The sequence below is a fragment of the Rhinolophus sinicus genome, linkage group LG02, assembly GCF_036562045.2.
Source record: "Rhinolophus sinicus isolate RSC01 linkage group LG02, ASM3656204v1, whole genome shotgun sequence".
In the NCBI taxonomy this organism is placed as follows: Eukaryota; Metazoa; Chordata; class Mammalia; order Chiroptera; family Rhinolophidae; genus Rhinolophus; species Rhinolophus sinicus.
The window spans coordinates 109953542-109970895 of NC_133752.1; the positions used below are offsets into that span (position 1 = coordinate 109953542).

Below are 17354 nucleotides of genomic sequence, written 5' to 3' on the forward strand. Positions count from 1 at the left end.
ATGTCTCCTCTGTTCAGTACCACCTGGGTGTTCTGGGGGCAGAAGTCACTACATTAACACTAAGTCCCGGAGACACAGCTCTCCCTCAGGAACACAGCTGCCCACCCCGAACACAAAGGCATGTACTGCATCAATCTCTTACTCACCTTGTAACTACAAGTTTACTGCACATTAGTATTGGACCTAGTTTCCCAATCCTAACAAACAACTAAGAGCAGACTTAATAGAAGTAGTTAAGATACCATTCTTTAACTCTCTGAAAAATATAAACCGTAATACCCCAAGCTCCTGCTTGGACTGGAGGCTGGGAATCCCAATGTGTCTCAGCTTTTGGAGAGGGTAACACCTTATAGTTCTGTTCTGTGTCGAAATGTACTAGCAAAGAAAATGCTTCTCAAGTTAGGGTCAAAATAAGGGGTGAGGCCATATCAGGAAGATCCTTTACTTGCTATATATCTTTATCTACAGATAAAATTTTGCCCCAAACTTCTACACATCTCAAATGTACTGGAGAGCTGTTTACTTGGCAGTTATAGCGTGAGGGAGCCTAAAAGCTCCATGTTAAAAAAAAACTACACTACTGTTTATGAGAACAACAGAAGATACCCAAGAGGCAGAAACACAGTAAAATCTAGTTTTAATTTGCTGGCAACATTTTACCAGTACTGTAAATAAAAATCAGAAAGAAAGGCATATGCTGACAGGAAGAAATTCTACACATGAATGTTAGCTGGTAGATCTAAGAATAAGGAGCACAGATTTGTAGAGGGAAGTAAATAAAGTTCAAGGATTATAATAAAAATAAAACTCAACATTAAAAAGCTAAGCACAAGGCTTGGGAATCCACCTGTAAGTACTCAGCCTACACTGTTATGTAGGATTGGCTAATGACCGGCTCTGGTTTGTTACAGGAGACATGAAGCGTCACTGTTTCCTGTGCGAGACACTCAGCAGGATCAGAACTACTCACGTGATATCCCTTCGCTGATAGCAGCCTTGAAGCAGGCAGGCGATCAGGTCGCTGATAAAGTCCACATCATCTCTGTGGAGAGCTGCTTCTAACTCCTGAGGAGGACGAGAGACGGGGTGAGAGCTCAAACACAGACATTTGTAAATATCCATCCCCCCTCCCTTACCCGCCACCCCTGCACCTGAAAGGTCAGTGGAGCAGAAGTGCCTGTTGTGGATCAACTCTGCCCATCGATTAATTACTGCCAGAAGAGCAACGAGAGTTCAACCTTTTGTTTTTCCCCTGGGGTTTACTTCTTGCCTCGCTCCTTACTAAGCTCCATCCCTTTTATCTGTACATTACAAGATATACGTGTATATATGTAAATGCTAGTGTAATTATTGGAGTTTAACTTACATAAATATGCTGTACTGCTTTCTATTTTAATGGCAAGAGAATAAAGGATCAAATATGTAATTAGGAAGTATTCTTCCTTTACTTAAGTCTCAACAGGTAGAGCATCTGCAAAAGCTTTAAAGAACCACTACCTTTTGAAAAAAGCACTGGTGGTTAGGACTTGAGCAGTTTTTATTCTCAGGATACCAGACCTACATACAGGACTGATGACAGAGATTGCTAGAACTGAGATAATCTTACATCATCTGGAGAGAAGTGAGGTAGTGTGTACGTTAATGGTTAATGGTCTAATCCTAGGTGAGATGTATTTGCTTTCCTTGGGGTCCAGGGAGAGACGCCAAAGTTTGTTTTACCACAGTACTCTGAACAAAGATTAGCTGAGAGGAGCTACTGGTCAAAAAGTGATAGTGGGGAATTTCAGGAGATCCTATGTTTCTTCTCAGTCTCCCATAATAGACCGCTACTTGCCGAGGTGCTGGAATATTTTCTAAATCATGAACTCTTACAATGATGCAAAGTTTGCCCACATTTTTCGGCGAGGATGCTATCTTTGGCATGTAAACCATTTTCCAAGGGTCTGCTATGCTCATGGTTTGACCAGCTCATAACCAGGTCCTTATTTATCCAGATCTATACACCAAACTTTCAAAGATCTTATTAATGGTTCTGAAAGCACAAGGCATGCGTAAGATGCAATTTCTGCCCTTAACACCCATTCCACGGCAGTGTATACTACCGAGAACAGTCTGCTTCTACTATAAAAACAGTACATTCTTTTGTAAACTATTTTAATTGTTCCATTTATGATTTTATTTTTAAAAATTCCTAAGTTTGTAACCACTTACTCTACAAACTTCACAGCACCAAAAAATTGCTAAGCATACTAACTGATAGAAATAAACAAAACACACACTCCCCAGAGGTAGTTCAACTGAAAAGGAAGGTACCAATTGCCTCCAATGCCCAGGTGAATGAAACTCAAAATTCAAAGACAAAGCTCAAGCTTGAAAACACTGTTTGCCTTAAATACAAATTTGGGAATTATTAATACATCTATAGCAATGGTTCTTATTCTCATATTAGCTTATTAATTCCTCTGGACAGAGTTCTTTTCTATGTTCTAGTTAATGGTTATTCAGAAAAATAAGAAACAGTACCAACCAGAGATAACAAGGATGTGAACTATCATTAATCAGGATTCATTCCTTCAGCAAGTATTTTCTGGGCGCCCACTCTGTGTAAGGTAACACAGGACCCGAAGCTCTGCGGGCTTAGTTTAGTTAGGCGAGATAAGGCAGGACAAAAACACAAGCAAAGTCATCAGCACTATTAGGTACAGAAAAGGTGCTGTAGGTGCTTACAGGAGTTGCGAAGAAAAGGATTACTTCTGGCTGTGGAAGAAGCCTGAGAGATTTCATGGAGACGATGGCACCTGAGATGGGAAACCATGTGTGACAACGGGGGAGAGGCAGGACATATCCAGGTGCAGGGACAACATGAGTAAAGACACCACGAGGATATTAGGTCCAGGTGAACCAGTGTATAGATGGTGTCAGGCGAGTAATGTGAGCTAAGACTCATAGCTGATACTGGGTCTGGCCTTGCTTTGAAGACAATGGAGATCCACTACAGTTATTTTTATAGGACAGGTACAGTGAGATTAACCTAACTCCTGTGTGTAAGATAAATTCTAGTGGCACAGGGTGCGAGGTGACACAATATTAGTAAGCAGAGCAACAGCGCACGAGAAAAGATTCTGAAGGACTTACTGAATGTGAGACAGCAGGCAGGGAGAAACACGAATTCAAGATCTGACAGAAGTAAATGGGAGGCAAAGGGAAGCTCTGAAAGACTCATATTTTAAGCCTGGTCACTGGACAAGACTCTCAAGTGCACAGCAATGACAAAACTGCAATTGTAACAGAAGCTGAGCCCTGAAGCAAAAAGGTCCAGGCCTTCTGATCTAATAGGTAGGCCAGAATTACTGAATGCTAGAGGTGGAAGGTAAATAAGCACAGATAACATTATTTCAACTCCTTTAATTTAAAGATAAAGAAACTAGGTCTAGAAAGGTTAACTGACTTCTCCGATTGCACTCAGCAAATCACAGCCAAGTGCAAGCAGCAGCACCTAGTCCAGGGCTCTTCCCACTGGCTCACACTCTCTATCCTAGGAAGGTCTGATGGTTTCCAGTTACAATAATCACCTCATCACTCCTTTCTCCACGCGCTCACAGGCAACCTTCTCCCTAAGTATTAGGTTGTTGCAAAAGTAACTGCGGTTTTTGCAATTATTTTTCTTTTAAACCTCAGTTACTTTTGCATCAACCTAATAGAAAGAAGTCCCTTCCCTCCGTCCTTCTGCCAAGCCAGACTTTGGTCCTTTACATGAAAAACTGTTTGTCTACAAATCCTTCCTAGCCAAGTTCCATTCTTATGGTTCCTCCAGCAACTCCCTCACTAGTTTACATATTGCTACACATTTCTATTGGTGTTCTGTCCTGTTCCCCATCTGTGTAAATCCACAGCACAATGTGATCTTGATTAAAGTGCTGTAGCCTGTACTGATGCTTCCTAGTGGGTTTTTAAAATTAGTTTCAGGTGTACAAAAACAATGCAACAGGCGCCGGCCTGGTGCCTCAGGTGGTTGGAGCTCCATGCTCCTAACTCCGAAGGCGGCTGGTTCGATTCCCACATGGGCCAGTGGGCTCTCAACCACAAGGTTGCCGGTTCAACTCCTGGAGTCCCGCAAGGGATGGTGGGCTGTGCCCCCTGCAACTAAGATTGAACACGGCACCTTGAGCTGAGCTGCCTCCCTGATGGCTCAGCTGGTTGGAGCGCGTCCTCTCAACCACAAGGTTGCTGGTTCGACTCCTGCAAGGGATGGTGGACTGTGCCCCCTGCAACTAGCAATGGCAACTGGACCTGGAGCTGAGCTGCGCCTTCCACAACTAACACTGAAAGAACAACAACTTGAAGCTGAACAGAACCCTCCACAACTAAGATTGAAAGGACAACAACTTGACTTGGAAAAAAGTCCTGGAAGTACACACTGTTCCCCAATAAAGTCCTGTTCTCCTTCCCCAAGAAAATCTAAGAAACAACCACAATGTAACAGACATTTACACCCCTCACAAAGTGATAACCCCACACCCCCAATCTACCACCCCTCCGACATCATACATAACCGCCAACACTAGGAAGTGGTCTCCCCAATAAGACAAGTGATGGGCACTTGTCTTATTGGGGAGACCACTTCCCAGTGTTTCTAAACTAAGGAGGAGACTGCAACAAGTTTGCCACAGATCAGGGCGGAGGTGTGCCAGGATTTCTAGAAGCTATAGGATACATATGGATCACTTCTATTCTGTAGTAAATAATTTAAAACATTAATTTTATAGATGAGATTCCTGAAAAAAAAAAAAAAATCCTTCATGTAGAAAAAAGTTCAAGCTATACTACTAATTCCTTTTCTTTCCCATCTCCTGCCTCCCACCCAGACAGTCTCTTCTGGCTTAGCAGGTAGAAAAAAAGACTGAGAAGGACGCTTCCCTTCCTATCAGTATCACTTTCACCAGAGGCAAGTTCATGTTCTTCAGTTTCTACCTAGAAGACTGTCCTCTGAGGCAAAAATAAAATGTTGTAGCAGCAGTATCCCTGAACAGCCTTCCTTTCTGTCCCTTACAAAAGAACACATTTGTGTCACTGTCATTCACCTCCTTCCATAAGCTGCTTCTGGGAAAGGAACATTTCCTGTTTTCTGCTCTGGGGCCCTAGCTATAACATTGGCACAGAAATTAGCAAAGAGGTGGTCAAATTAACTAAAAACAAAAGATACAAAGGTGAATAACAAAGCCCCAGTATGGTTATGGGGGTGGGGTGGGGTGGGATGAGGAATGGCTAAAATGTAAGCCAAATGGGATACTTATTTATTTTTTATTGTGTTCACTGCTGTCTTCCCAGCAACTAGAACAGTGCCTGATGCAGAGAAGAGGTTCAAATTATGTTCAATTTGATAGCAAAGAATTATGAGACAATGTAATAAATAGTATATTAAATATATAAAACGACACAGGGAAAACCAGAGAAACAGGATTGTGGACTAAGACTTTGCCAGGGAGGTGAGAATTGCACGGGGCCATATGTGAAACTTTATGGCATGTTTGAGAATTACCAACTGCTCTCCCAAAAGTGGAGGCGGTGATTAGAGAATGGTAGACAGGACAAGCTTATTCCTTGAGGATCTTCTCCGAAAACCACACTAAAGAGTGTGGATTTTACTTCCCCAGGCAATCAAGTCTGAAGGACAGTAAAATTATCAGATCTCTCTGTCTCAGAACAGTGAGTGAGGGCGGCACAGTTCTATGGCCTGTATGCAGAATGAGGGGAGGAGAGGGGAGGGCCACAGCTGGGGACACGTGGCAGCCTCAGGGTTGCCTGGAAGCCCACTGGAAGCATGGCACCTCAGGCCTCGCACAAAGTTACTGAAACCAGAACTTGCATTTTAATATAAGCCAAGATTCACACGCAAATGTAGTTTGGAAGGTGCTCCTCTAGACAATAAAAGAGCCTGCGGGAAATAAAGCAAAATTTGTGGGTACAGAGAAGGGAAGGGTTTGTTTGAGAACAGCTAGAAGATGAATGCTGGTTTAATGACTAGAAGACATAAAGGTAATTACCAACAGAAATGAAATAATGTCATAGGCCTAAGGTACTCTAAAATATGAGAGACCTCTCAGAAATCAACTTCATTTCTGACATAAAGATTCTGGATTAAATCCTTACCAAACATACTGAAATGATAATCTCAAGAACAGCCAAAGCCCCTTGTTTATCTAAAAACACTAGCATTATGTATAATTATAACCAAATCATGCAGTTGAAGTTTGCTATCACTATGGGTGAAATTTACAGTTCCTCCCTCTAGCTCTGAAACATATTGAAGTGTATTGAGGAACTCAATATAATCCAGATATACAAGTAAACCACTAAACAATCTAAATATAAGATTAGTTGTCACTGGTAAGAAAAGTAGGCCATTTACATATTATAGAAGAATATCATTTCTAACAATAAATCTATTTTAAAACCAGAATATGAGGTCATTATCATAAAATTTCTGGTTCAAGTGTTCTCCAAACAATATCAACTGCCAATATCTTTTTATTATTGTTCCCAAATAGTCATCAAGTAGAATTACAGACAACAGGAGTGAAGCAAGACCTTCAATGACAAAACAAAAACGAAGACCTACAAAGGTTAAGAGTGACAAGGCCAAAGATAATAAAATGCCCTTAAATCCACATTTTACTTACATGTAAATAATGAATTTTTAAGTTTAAAATTACTAACACTTTGTGAATCTGTGGCAGTTGGCAGAAATCAAAATTAGTAAACCAACTGTATGTAGGCTTTCAACGTCTAAGAACTGTTTATCTTAAGATACATACCTAACAGTTGAATTATTAATTTGCATAGCAAATCTATATTTTCCTCAACAAATCTAAGGTAACACTTTACTCTGTATCTGGATTTTAAAAAATTCCCCTGCGTTCTACGCGCAGAAGACTGGATGGGACAGCAGCATGAATACTGACGGTGTCCCAGTTCTGTTCGGAGGCATTTTCACAGATGACATCACCCATAAATGAATGAATGAAGTGCAGCATCCACAGGCCAATGATGAAAATGTGTTATGAAGCAAGAGTTACGACTAACAAAATCTGTGAATCTGAGGTTTAAAACAGGACAGAAGAGGCTGTTGCACTACCTTTTATGCCTATACCTCAGTCCCGAGGCTTCGTTAGCGATTCAACCTGTTTTCTTAACATTATCAGCAGAAACTGAGCACTACCATCCCTCTCTTGATTTGAAAAAGATACAATAAATAATTTTGTTCTATCCAACTGTGGTGGGCAGCTAAACCGGATTGCTAAGAATTTCTCCCCAGTGAACCTGGGCTTGTTTTTCCTAGCACAACAGCAACTAGGGAAAGATTTTACATAGAAGGGTAGAATATCAGGGGTGTTGGATTGGCTCTTCCAAGCAGAACTGAGCAGGCTTTAATCGTCTCTCAAATGGCACAAGTAGTGAGAGGAAGTCAGGGTTATTCATAAATATAATTCAATCCCTTGCCTACCATTTTGCTCCTAGAATACAGAAACTCATAAATCAGTTAAAAAATGGGTCTCAAAATATAAAATTGCTTTTAAAATGTATTTCTACAATATTATGCTTCATAAATCAGAAGCTACCTAGATAACCCACCAAAAAATATGCAGGCCCATGGTAACTTGTGAGGTGACAAAGTTATCAGTGAACTTTTCCCCTCTAGCTCAGCAGAACTTAAAATGCAGAATCAATAAAGATTAGAATGAAGAATAGGTGATGAAACCCCGAGAGCAGAGCTTGTTCTCTTTCCCTTTAGTAACTGTTAACCCCAGCAGTCTGTACAGAATGGATAACCAAGGCACACTAAGACAGGCCTCTGTTTTCACCACCCTACGGTGAAGTACAGATTAAGAATGTTATAGAAAGACGGCAAAGAAAAGAAACAGGAAAGCAATTTTAATCCTGCTGAACAAAAGAACTGGCTTATCAATTTAAAATTTTCTACTCTAATGGGTATAGAGCCAAATTTGCGAGATGAAAAATTTCTGGAGCCATTTCACAACAATGTGAATATATGTTACACTACTGAATTATGCACTTTAAAAGGTTTAGGATGGTAAATTTTGTTTTTTACCACAATTTACCAAAAAAAAAAAAAAATCACATTAAAAATGTCTACCTCCAAGGTTGTTGTAATAATTAAACTAGGCCACACTTCATAAAAGCCACCCGAGCCTGGCACACAGTAATGCTCTCTAACACATGAACACTACAATTCTTTATCTTCCTCCTTACAATGATAGTATGTGGGGGAAAGCAACTGAAGAGATAGAAAGTGGTCTTCTCAAAATGTGGAGGTTTCTGAACAACAGAAATCCATAGTCTTTTAATGCACGGCCTACCATGTTCATGAGCCAAAAAAAACTATCTCCCAAGAACTATTTGGAAATCCAGGTTAGTCAAAGCCTTACAGCTTACGCCTTCAATCCAGAGCTTAAGTCTTACACTAAGGCAATATGGAATACCCTTTTAAAAAATCTCCCCCCCCCCCCCCGTACTTTCTCTCCTCCCCCTTTGTATTTCCTTTTCACGGTGAGCATTGAGCTGTGAGCACAGAAATCTGAACTTTGCCAAGAAGCTCTCTGAGACAGAAGGGGGTGGAGCAGAAAAATCAGCAAATCAGCACTGAGAAGGGAGAGCTGGTCCTACGGCTGTTCTGCAGCTTCAGAGAGTAGCTGGAGGGAGTAACAGGATTTGCTCTCTCTGCAGCTGGCGTCACAGCTCATTAGAGACAAGTCTGTTTAACATCGATCCACCTCCTCCACCCTCAAGAACAAGCAGTGACTGCTGGAAAAAGAACTCAGGTCTGAGAAAGGCGAACAACCCCAAACTCTCACAGGCAAGGGGACAGGAGGGCACGGAGGGGGCCCTCAGTGCATGCGTGTCCTGAAAAAGCATTTACAATACTTCAATCTAAAAATTCCCGCCTGCCTAATAAACAAAAAACATAATTTCCAGACTGGAGACAGTCAAATGACACAGAGTATTACTAATTTCTTTAATCTATAAAAACCACCCACTGTAACACCTTTCCTTAAATTTAACATTACAGGTACTTCTTATTGTTTGACAGGCTCCTAATCCCTGTAGAAATTTTCTTTATCTTTTGCTAAAGATAATGCTAAAGAGAGAAAAACTTTCTCTTCTTCAACTTCCAAGTAAGGATAAAGATCACAGACTTGCACTACTGCCATTCAGGCACAGTAATTCCTTTGAGTTTACTTAAGAGTGGTGGGTGGTTAAAAGGCCTAAAGAAGGTCATAATGTTATATTTGATTTTAGAAGTTTACAAAGCTTCTGAATTTACACAAGGACCAACTGCCAAGTAGCAAATGTCTCATAGAGATTGGGACTGCTGTACGGGACCCAGACTCCCGTTCACACGACACAAAAGAGATGCAAAGCAGGCCCTCCTCAAGGATCATCCCAGCTGCTATCCCAGAGAGCGCCTGGAGTGGGCCTGGAATACACGAAGAAATAAGCGCACTCGCCTCCAGAAGGCATCCGACTTTGGCAGCTGACGCTTTCTAACTTGGTATAAATTAATTTAGTCCCAAAGGCCTGTCCCATGCCAATTTAGACTGTAAAGTATAAATCAGCTCGAATGGGTATAATGGTGGGAGATGTGCTGTTGGCCAAGCCATTTATCCCGGGAGTCCCCGAAGACAGCAGGTCGGTCCTGCTGCTGTGCCACAGCCATACCATTCCTTTCCAGCCGGAGCCACCAAACAGCTGTGTCATGGGCTGTAATGTTGGCTAAGGACAGAAAGGAAACCAAACTATCTCCTCCCCTCAAACACGACTGCTACCGTAAAGCGTCAGGTTGATTGGGAAATACTAATTACACCAATAAATGGGAAAATCTGGCAGAATAGGATTTTTTGGAAAGGTCTAAGTTACCAAGAAATTTCATGGATCTTCTCCCACAAGAAAATGCCTGTGATATATAACAATTCCTGAGCACTGAAAAAGCTGGAAAACTTCTCAACGTGTTCTATGAGGGCAGAACTAAATAAGCATGGCCATACAAAGAAACCTGGAACGCAGGGTCCTAGCAGACCACACTCAGCCTCAGACACCAGGCCCCACAGCCTGCACGTCACTTCTGCCTGCACTTTCCAGTTAGGGTATGTGCGTTCTGCAGTGTGTGTCCGGAATATAGGAAAACGCAAGGTAAAAATGGCACGACTTCCTAGCGTGTTGGTTTTACTTAGATTTTTTGTCATCGTTAGTGCTTGGGAAGATATTTTTAACTTAAACATTGGCATCAATTTAAAAAATACAACAGGAAACGTGATCAGATCACTTCTGTTTGGAGCTCCTTCAGACCCACACTAGACGTCAGGTTACGCAGTCTTTACTCTGCCATCGGGAACTCGCTCAGGGATTCGTTGGAAATTATTTAAGGTACTGGGGAGCCACCTAAGAACAGGGAATGCTTTTGAACAGGGAAAAGAAATAATGAAACCTAGAAAGCTAATCTGGATGTGGTTTAGGGACACAGGCGGGAGAATGACAAGATCCCTGATCTACTTCCAGGAAAACAGGATCGGGTCAATCCTAGAACGATGGCGCTGGAAATGGACGGATGAGATGAAAGGAGAGTTTCAGAAGCGGAGTCAACAAGATTTTGCAACTAACTGTGTGTTAAAGGGGGAAAAAAGGACGTTTTAGGTAACAAGTTTAATTCCCCCCAAAAAAGATTATGGTATTTAATTGATAATCAGAAATAAGGATGACAAAAGTTGAATGGAGGCGAGGAGGGGGGAAGGGTAGAGACAATAAAGACTTGACACTTGAAATATGGTCCTAACGGTTTAAAGTGGAAAGTAATCTTGCAAGGTCCCAAAATCCTATTGCTCTTATCTGATTGTGTCCTGGACTGCTGTGTGAAACGACAAAAATGTATACACAAATTTCACACAAAACTTGGATACGTGTAGGGGTGGGGGTGGGGGTCCTTCTGACTAATCAATTCAGTTGGTTCACGATACTGTGGACATGTGACAATGGGGTCATCACACAAGTGGAAAGGTAGCCCTGGCCTCTGAAAACATAACACAGAGACATGCCAGGCTGTGTGTTAAATACTAGGCATGCAAAGAGGAGAATGAGAACCCTATTTTCAAGTAGCATAAGATGTAAAATGGAGTCCAGGCAAAAAATAACAGTAATTTCCATTCTACATGATCAGCACAGCAGACATACAGTCCAAACGCTGCTGTGGGGATGAGCAAAGGCTGAAAGATGAGTAGGACTCGCCCAGTACACAGGGAGCCGGTAAGAGCAAAGCCTTGGGAAATGCAGGTTACCTCTAAGAATGAAATGTAAAAAATGAAAATTAAATGACCTGTGCCCAAATCCCTGGTACTGCCCAGTGCCTCCACAGAAGAATCATGGATTTCAGAGAAACATGAAAGAAATTAGCCATTGGGAACAACAGTCTAACATGAATGTGTCAGTCAAGCTTTTCAGAAATGCCAGAAATCCAATCAAGAGAAGCAATCTGGAAAGGCAGGACAAACTAGGAATGACTAGGGTGTGGTTATAACTAAGAAAATAGTATCACTCATTGAAAAAAGAATGTTGTAACCGCAAAGGGATACATTTTCTACAATGGGAAAGTCGTCCCAAGGTAAAGAGATGGGCATGTGTATCCAGCCCTATCCTAAGGGACAGACTGACAATACTTTATTGTGGGCAGGAATATTTCATCAGGTCTGAGAGAAATGATTCCCTGGAGACTAATTCTCTGCTCCTTGATTAGTCAGTAGGTTTTGAGATTAGGAAGGTGGTGTGTGTGGAACGGCAGGTCTGAGTATAAGGACAATGGAATAACCTACCCAATTTTAAGTAAACAAAATGTCTTTCTGAGACTCTGGGCCTAATGACGTCATTAAGTCTTTGACCCTACAAAAGCTGAGGACCAGAATTGCTAATCTGAAAGCACTCACTATAGAGTAAAACACAGACGAAATAGGAATGAGAGCACACAGATTAGCTTAGTGAGGAAATGAATACCCACCTTAGAAGTGCAACTAGCAAACCAAGAGGTATGATTTTGTTGGGCTGAGGCAGATTTTTCAACAATTTCTCACACAACAGAGTTATCTTGAATGGAAATACTTCTATTACAAGACACTCACTCTATTGTTTTATTTTTAGGTAACAGAAATTAGGGAAGAGACAACAACCTGAAACAAAACTCAATGCCAGTTTTAGATGTCACAGATGTCATCTGATTGAATCCATTTTACAAGGATGCAAAAAAGCATTTTACAGTGATTTGATAATTGCTTTGGGGTGTGCTACCAATTATAAGTACTGGGTGTCATTATAATAATCACTGTAAATAGAAAACCCAACTATACTACTATAATAAATGAACAGATACTTGTGACTTGGGATACATTTTCAGAAAACAGCACCAATAGCAGATTAAAAAACTTAAGACAGAAGTCAGGTTGAAGTTGTTCAAAGTAGTTGTAGTGATGATGAAGAAACTACTTCTGAAAATAAAAACTGGGAAAAAATGAATTACTTCTCAATTTAAAAATTCAAATGTTTATGTAAAAATACTAAAATAACTTTTTCAAATAGAAATTTGTATTTCATCTTTGTCATTAAAAGTTTATACATACCATACCCGCATTGGGAAGATGGGGCACTGCCTAAATTTAAGCCTATGTGGAAAGTAACGTAGTTAGTAGTAGTAGTAATAGTAGTAATGTGCAAATGTTTTCCTTAACTCATGCTCTTTCCACTTTACCAAAGGGAATGACACCTCATACAGGAAGAGAGCATACAAGTCTGGAAAGGAGAAAAGGTATGGAGAATGATATTTTGCAATGAACCCGTTTCTTCTAAAATGTAGCCTAACTGGGTTCACAATATTCCTTATTCAACTTTCAAACAGAAAGAAATCACTGCGTACACCCCACCCTTTTACCTCCCCCCATCCAATATCCCATTATCCCTTTCTGATTCACTAGGCCCCAATCTAAAAAGCACCTTTATAATCTCCAGATTTCTCCTCTTTATTTGTTTTCCCTTTCATCCTCCTTTATCTTCCACATAAAAACAGCACTGTTTTTTGATCAGGTTGACTAGTTAAACAAATAATCCAACATTTTCCAATTAGGTTTTATCAACATCTGCAGTGGGAAATGTCAACTTCATATAAGGAAGGAGTTGAAATGTAAGAAAAAAACAACTGGTGAGGGTCCTTGAGTATTAGGCAGAGGACTTGGATTTGAGTAAAGTCTGATGTAAACAACTTGCGGACAGAGGAGTAATACAGGTAGAAGAAGGTAGATTAGGGTATGAAAAGAAAGAAAACAAAAATGAGGGTTCCCAGGTGGGTGTAACAAAAACATTATACATATACTTTCTGGTGATGTTATACAATATTGTGATATTATATATGAAAGAGACTGGTAACTCTAGGACAGGCCAGAACATTAAAAAAAAAGTTGGAAAGTACTGGTTCATACATCCACACGAGACTTTCATTCCTCAAAAGTGTAATGAGCATAAAATAAATGTTGGCAGCGGCCAAAATTAACTGCAACTGAGCGTGGTACAAAGGAACTGCAGACCAAAGATATCTTTGTCAAACCTCTACTCTTCAAGTAGATCTAGAAGAGGTATCAACTGCAATATATGGTCACTTCTCTGACAACTTAACACTTAAAAAATTATGTGGATACCTTTTAAAACTCAATACCAGTCAAGACATTTCATCAACTAGCCTTCAGCAATGAAACTCCTGGTTAATTATGTGCCTCTAACTGAGAAACAGTAGTTCACTTACAGTGAAACTGTTCACCAAAATTACTGAACCTGGAGGATGGTTTAAAAACAATCGCTGTGCAAAAATATTATCACCAGTATCAGTGATGCAAACAAATTTTCATTCCCACCATTCTGGTGTAACCAAGACAAACTGAATGAACGGTTCTCAGGCTTTGCCATGCTGGACCTCAAAGCAGCATTTTTCAGTTGATTATTCCCTCCATCTTAAAAGGCTTTCTTCTCTTGGCTTCAGAACACTGACTCACCTCCCTGGTATTCCTTTTCAAACTTCTTTGCTGGTTCCTGCATCTCTTCAATCCTCAATGCTGGCACATACTTCTGGGGCGATCTCTGAGCCTCTCTGGTCACTGTCCGCTCCGGTCTAGATCTAGAGTAACTCTCTCTCACTTGTCCCTCCACACCTCAGCTCAGAATCCCAAAGCTGGCTTACCAACGGGGTGTATCACCACTGAGTGTCGAACAAGCACAAGAAGTTTAACATTAACCAAAACCAAACTTCTGACTCCGCTCCTTAAATTTGCTTCTGCTCGGACCTTCCCAATCTTGGTAAATGGCATCTTCTTCCAGTTGCTGCGGCAAAACACTTTTCAGTCGTTCTTTACTCTTCTCTTTTAATCTCATTTTACATCCAATCCATTAACGAATCTTGTTGACTACACCTTCAAACCAGATACAGAAACCGACCTCTTTTCTCACTGCCATCCCCACTATCTGCGGTCTAAGCATAAACTATTCAGTAGCCGCCTAACTGACCTCCCTGCTTCTGTCCGTCTGTCTGTATTAATAGCCAGGCTAAGCCGCCTTCACAATAAGCTCCTCACAGACCTCACCTTGCGCAGTGTCCTGCTGACGTTCTATCTTCCTTACTACTCTCTCTTGCCATCACCGAGTCACCCCAGCCTCTTCCCTGCGTCACCCCAGCCTCTTCCCTGCGTACTCTAACACCCTCTGCGTGCTCTTACCTTAGGCCTTCGCACTGGCTCTTCTCCGTCTACAGGACCCCGCCCTAGGACCTCCATGGCCTGCCCTCTCTCTTCCTGTGCTTCCCCATCATTCTCTAGTCCTGCTGTTGTACTTTATTTTTCTAATTAACTTACCATCTTCTTATGTGCATCCATTTTATTCTTCCACTGTTACTGTGTAAACCCCTTAGGAGCTTTGTCTGTGGCTGTTTCCCCAATATTGTACTTGCCTGCACTATTTAGTAAATATTTTTAAAGTTTAATAGTATGTTCTATTTATCTATTTATTTATTTCAATTACAGTTGACATTCAGTATTTTATGAGTTTCCGGTGCGCCACATAGTAGGTAGACATTTATATAATTCATGCATTGATTCCCGATTAGTCCAGTGCTCACCTGGCACTGTACATAGTTATTACCACATTACTGACTATATTCCCTATGCTTTGCTTTACATCCATGTGACTATCTTGTAACTACCAATTTGTACTTCTTAATCCCCAAAATAAGGAACACTTCATGAATTTGCATGTCATCCCTGTGCAGGGGTCATTCTAATCTCCATTATCGTTTCAATTTTAGTACATGTTCTGCCAAAGCGAGCACTATAACTATTTTTTGAAAGAAGTTAGCCAGCACCCAAAAGCCAATATTCTAAATTTAAGTATATATCCTAGTAAAAGAAACCCTAAATTCCATCCATTATAAGGGATAATCATTAGAAATATGAATATTGAGAAGCATGTTATGAAAATGAAGTATCTGAAACATTTTATGACTATTCTAAAGTTTGGTATAAAGTCATGTAACAATTACCTGGATCTGTGAAAACTATTTTTCCCCCCAAAATTAAATCTGCAAGTATTCACTAACATAGCAAATACAGGAGGGAAAATGAAGCTCACCTGAGGATTGAAGACCCAAGCTACAGAGAAGCACTCCTTTGGGTGAAAGCAGCTTTAGAGGGTACTGGGTGATGAGTAAGAGCCCCACTTTAGGTATTCCGAAATCCAGTCCTGTCCGTCTCCGCTGCCACTGCTCTAGTATGGACAGGCTTTGCTAATCAACACTTCTCAGCTGGACATTCAAACTGGTCTCTCACTTCCAATACAGACTAATCTAACCTGCTGTCGCATGTGCTCAAATTCAATTATTATCACATCACTTGTTTAGAAGCCTGTGGACTACACAACGCACCAAACTGAGCACCGACGCAAACGCCTACCTCACCCTTCAAAGCCCTTCTGAAATGACCTCGCCTTACCTTTTCAATATTCTCTCCCATCCAGATAAGAGATCTTGGAGAACTAATCAGTTGTATTTTCCAAAAATAATAGGTACTGCCCTATCTTTACCCCTGTCATTTATTCTGTTAGAATAAATGTCCTTCTTTCACTACTACCCAGTCCAATCACAGGGGACAAAACCTGGCAAGCACCTGGAAGGAAGACCGCTTTTCTCCATGCTCTAGTATGTGGAGGACAGCCTGTGAGAAAGGCTGGCCTGAGTTATGTATAACAGATTTCTCTTAATTGTAGACTGCTAATTGCCTTCCCCTGGACAAACTGTCCACTGATAAAGAAAGGCCCCGAAATCTTAGGCACAGGCATTTCAAGGAGGAGGTTGAGTCTCTCAAATGATGGTAAATTAAAATGAAAGCCCAACCCCAAACTGGAAGTCTGGAAGGGGGTGAGGAGTATAGGGTGTTTGCTGTATTTATTTCCCTGCCTGAGGTACCCATCAGCTACGAGTGATTGAAAAGGGAAAGGGGCTTGAAAAACAATTTTTTAAAAACTCATCGTTGCTTTAGGAGATTATTGAGAATCAAAACTGATGTCAATAAGTTGTCTGGCAAAATATGTTGCTATAGAAGAGAAGAAGAAACTCTGAACCAACGGAGAAAAAGAAGAGAGGCTTTCCTTGTATGTGATTAACTAAGACCTTCTACATAAACACAATTCTCTGCTTCTGCAGATAAATAATAGTTACTGGAACCAGCAGGGGAAACCCAGCATGGTAATGGGTGTTTCCTTAATGTTGGGAATTGGGGAAGCAACATCAACAATTTGATAAGTCAATAAGGAGCACAGCTTTCCCCAAACAAGTCTCCAGGATGTGGCAAAGGGAGCCAAGATGAAACCAGACTTGTTAACCATACCCTGCTAATTTTTGTGAAGAAATACTGCTAACACTGAAAGAGACCCAGAAGTGATGAAATCCCAGGCAAGAATATAAAGTTATTTTGTGCAAATGTGAGAGGGTCTTCCCCCCAAAATGAAGTTTGGGTTTGTGGATGAGGAACACGGCGTGTGACTGAAACACAGGATGTAGCAAAGCAGACAGCATCCAGCATCAGGCCATCGGTTAACATACTAAGAGTGACGGGCGTATGAACAGACACAGAGACTCACATAAAACCTAAGACTGTTTCTGTCCAGACTTGTCAAACTGAAACTTTAAACTTAGAAGACAGGGGGCAAGAGAAATAACTGGGCAAGAACCTGAAGCCCCAAAGTTAAGACACCTGAGTGACTGAAGA

The 17354-nt window shown here is 41.0% G+C and overlaps 1 protein-coding gene and 1 non-coding gene across 3 annotated transcripts in view; both read right to left on the reverse strand.

The window, feature by feature from the left end:
* Window positions 1–17354, reverse strand: part of CECR2 (CECR2 histone acetyl-lysine reader) — a 159764-nt gene that overhangs the window by 61087 nt on the left and 81323 nt on the right. For both annotated transcript variants that reach the window (XM_019757226.2, XM_019757225.2), the window contains exon 2: window positions 971–1065. In XM_019757226.2, the coding sequence (XP_019612785.2) occupies window positions 971–1065 (95 nt within the window). The remainder of the gene's footprint in view (window positions 1–970; window positions 1066–17354) is intronic.
* Window positions 15317–15421, reverse strand: LOC141570249 (U6 spliceosomal RNA). Its single transcript, XR_012494257.1, has one exon. It is a non-coding gene; the product is annotated as a U6 spliceosomal RNA (small nuclear RNA).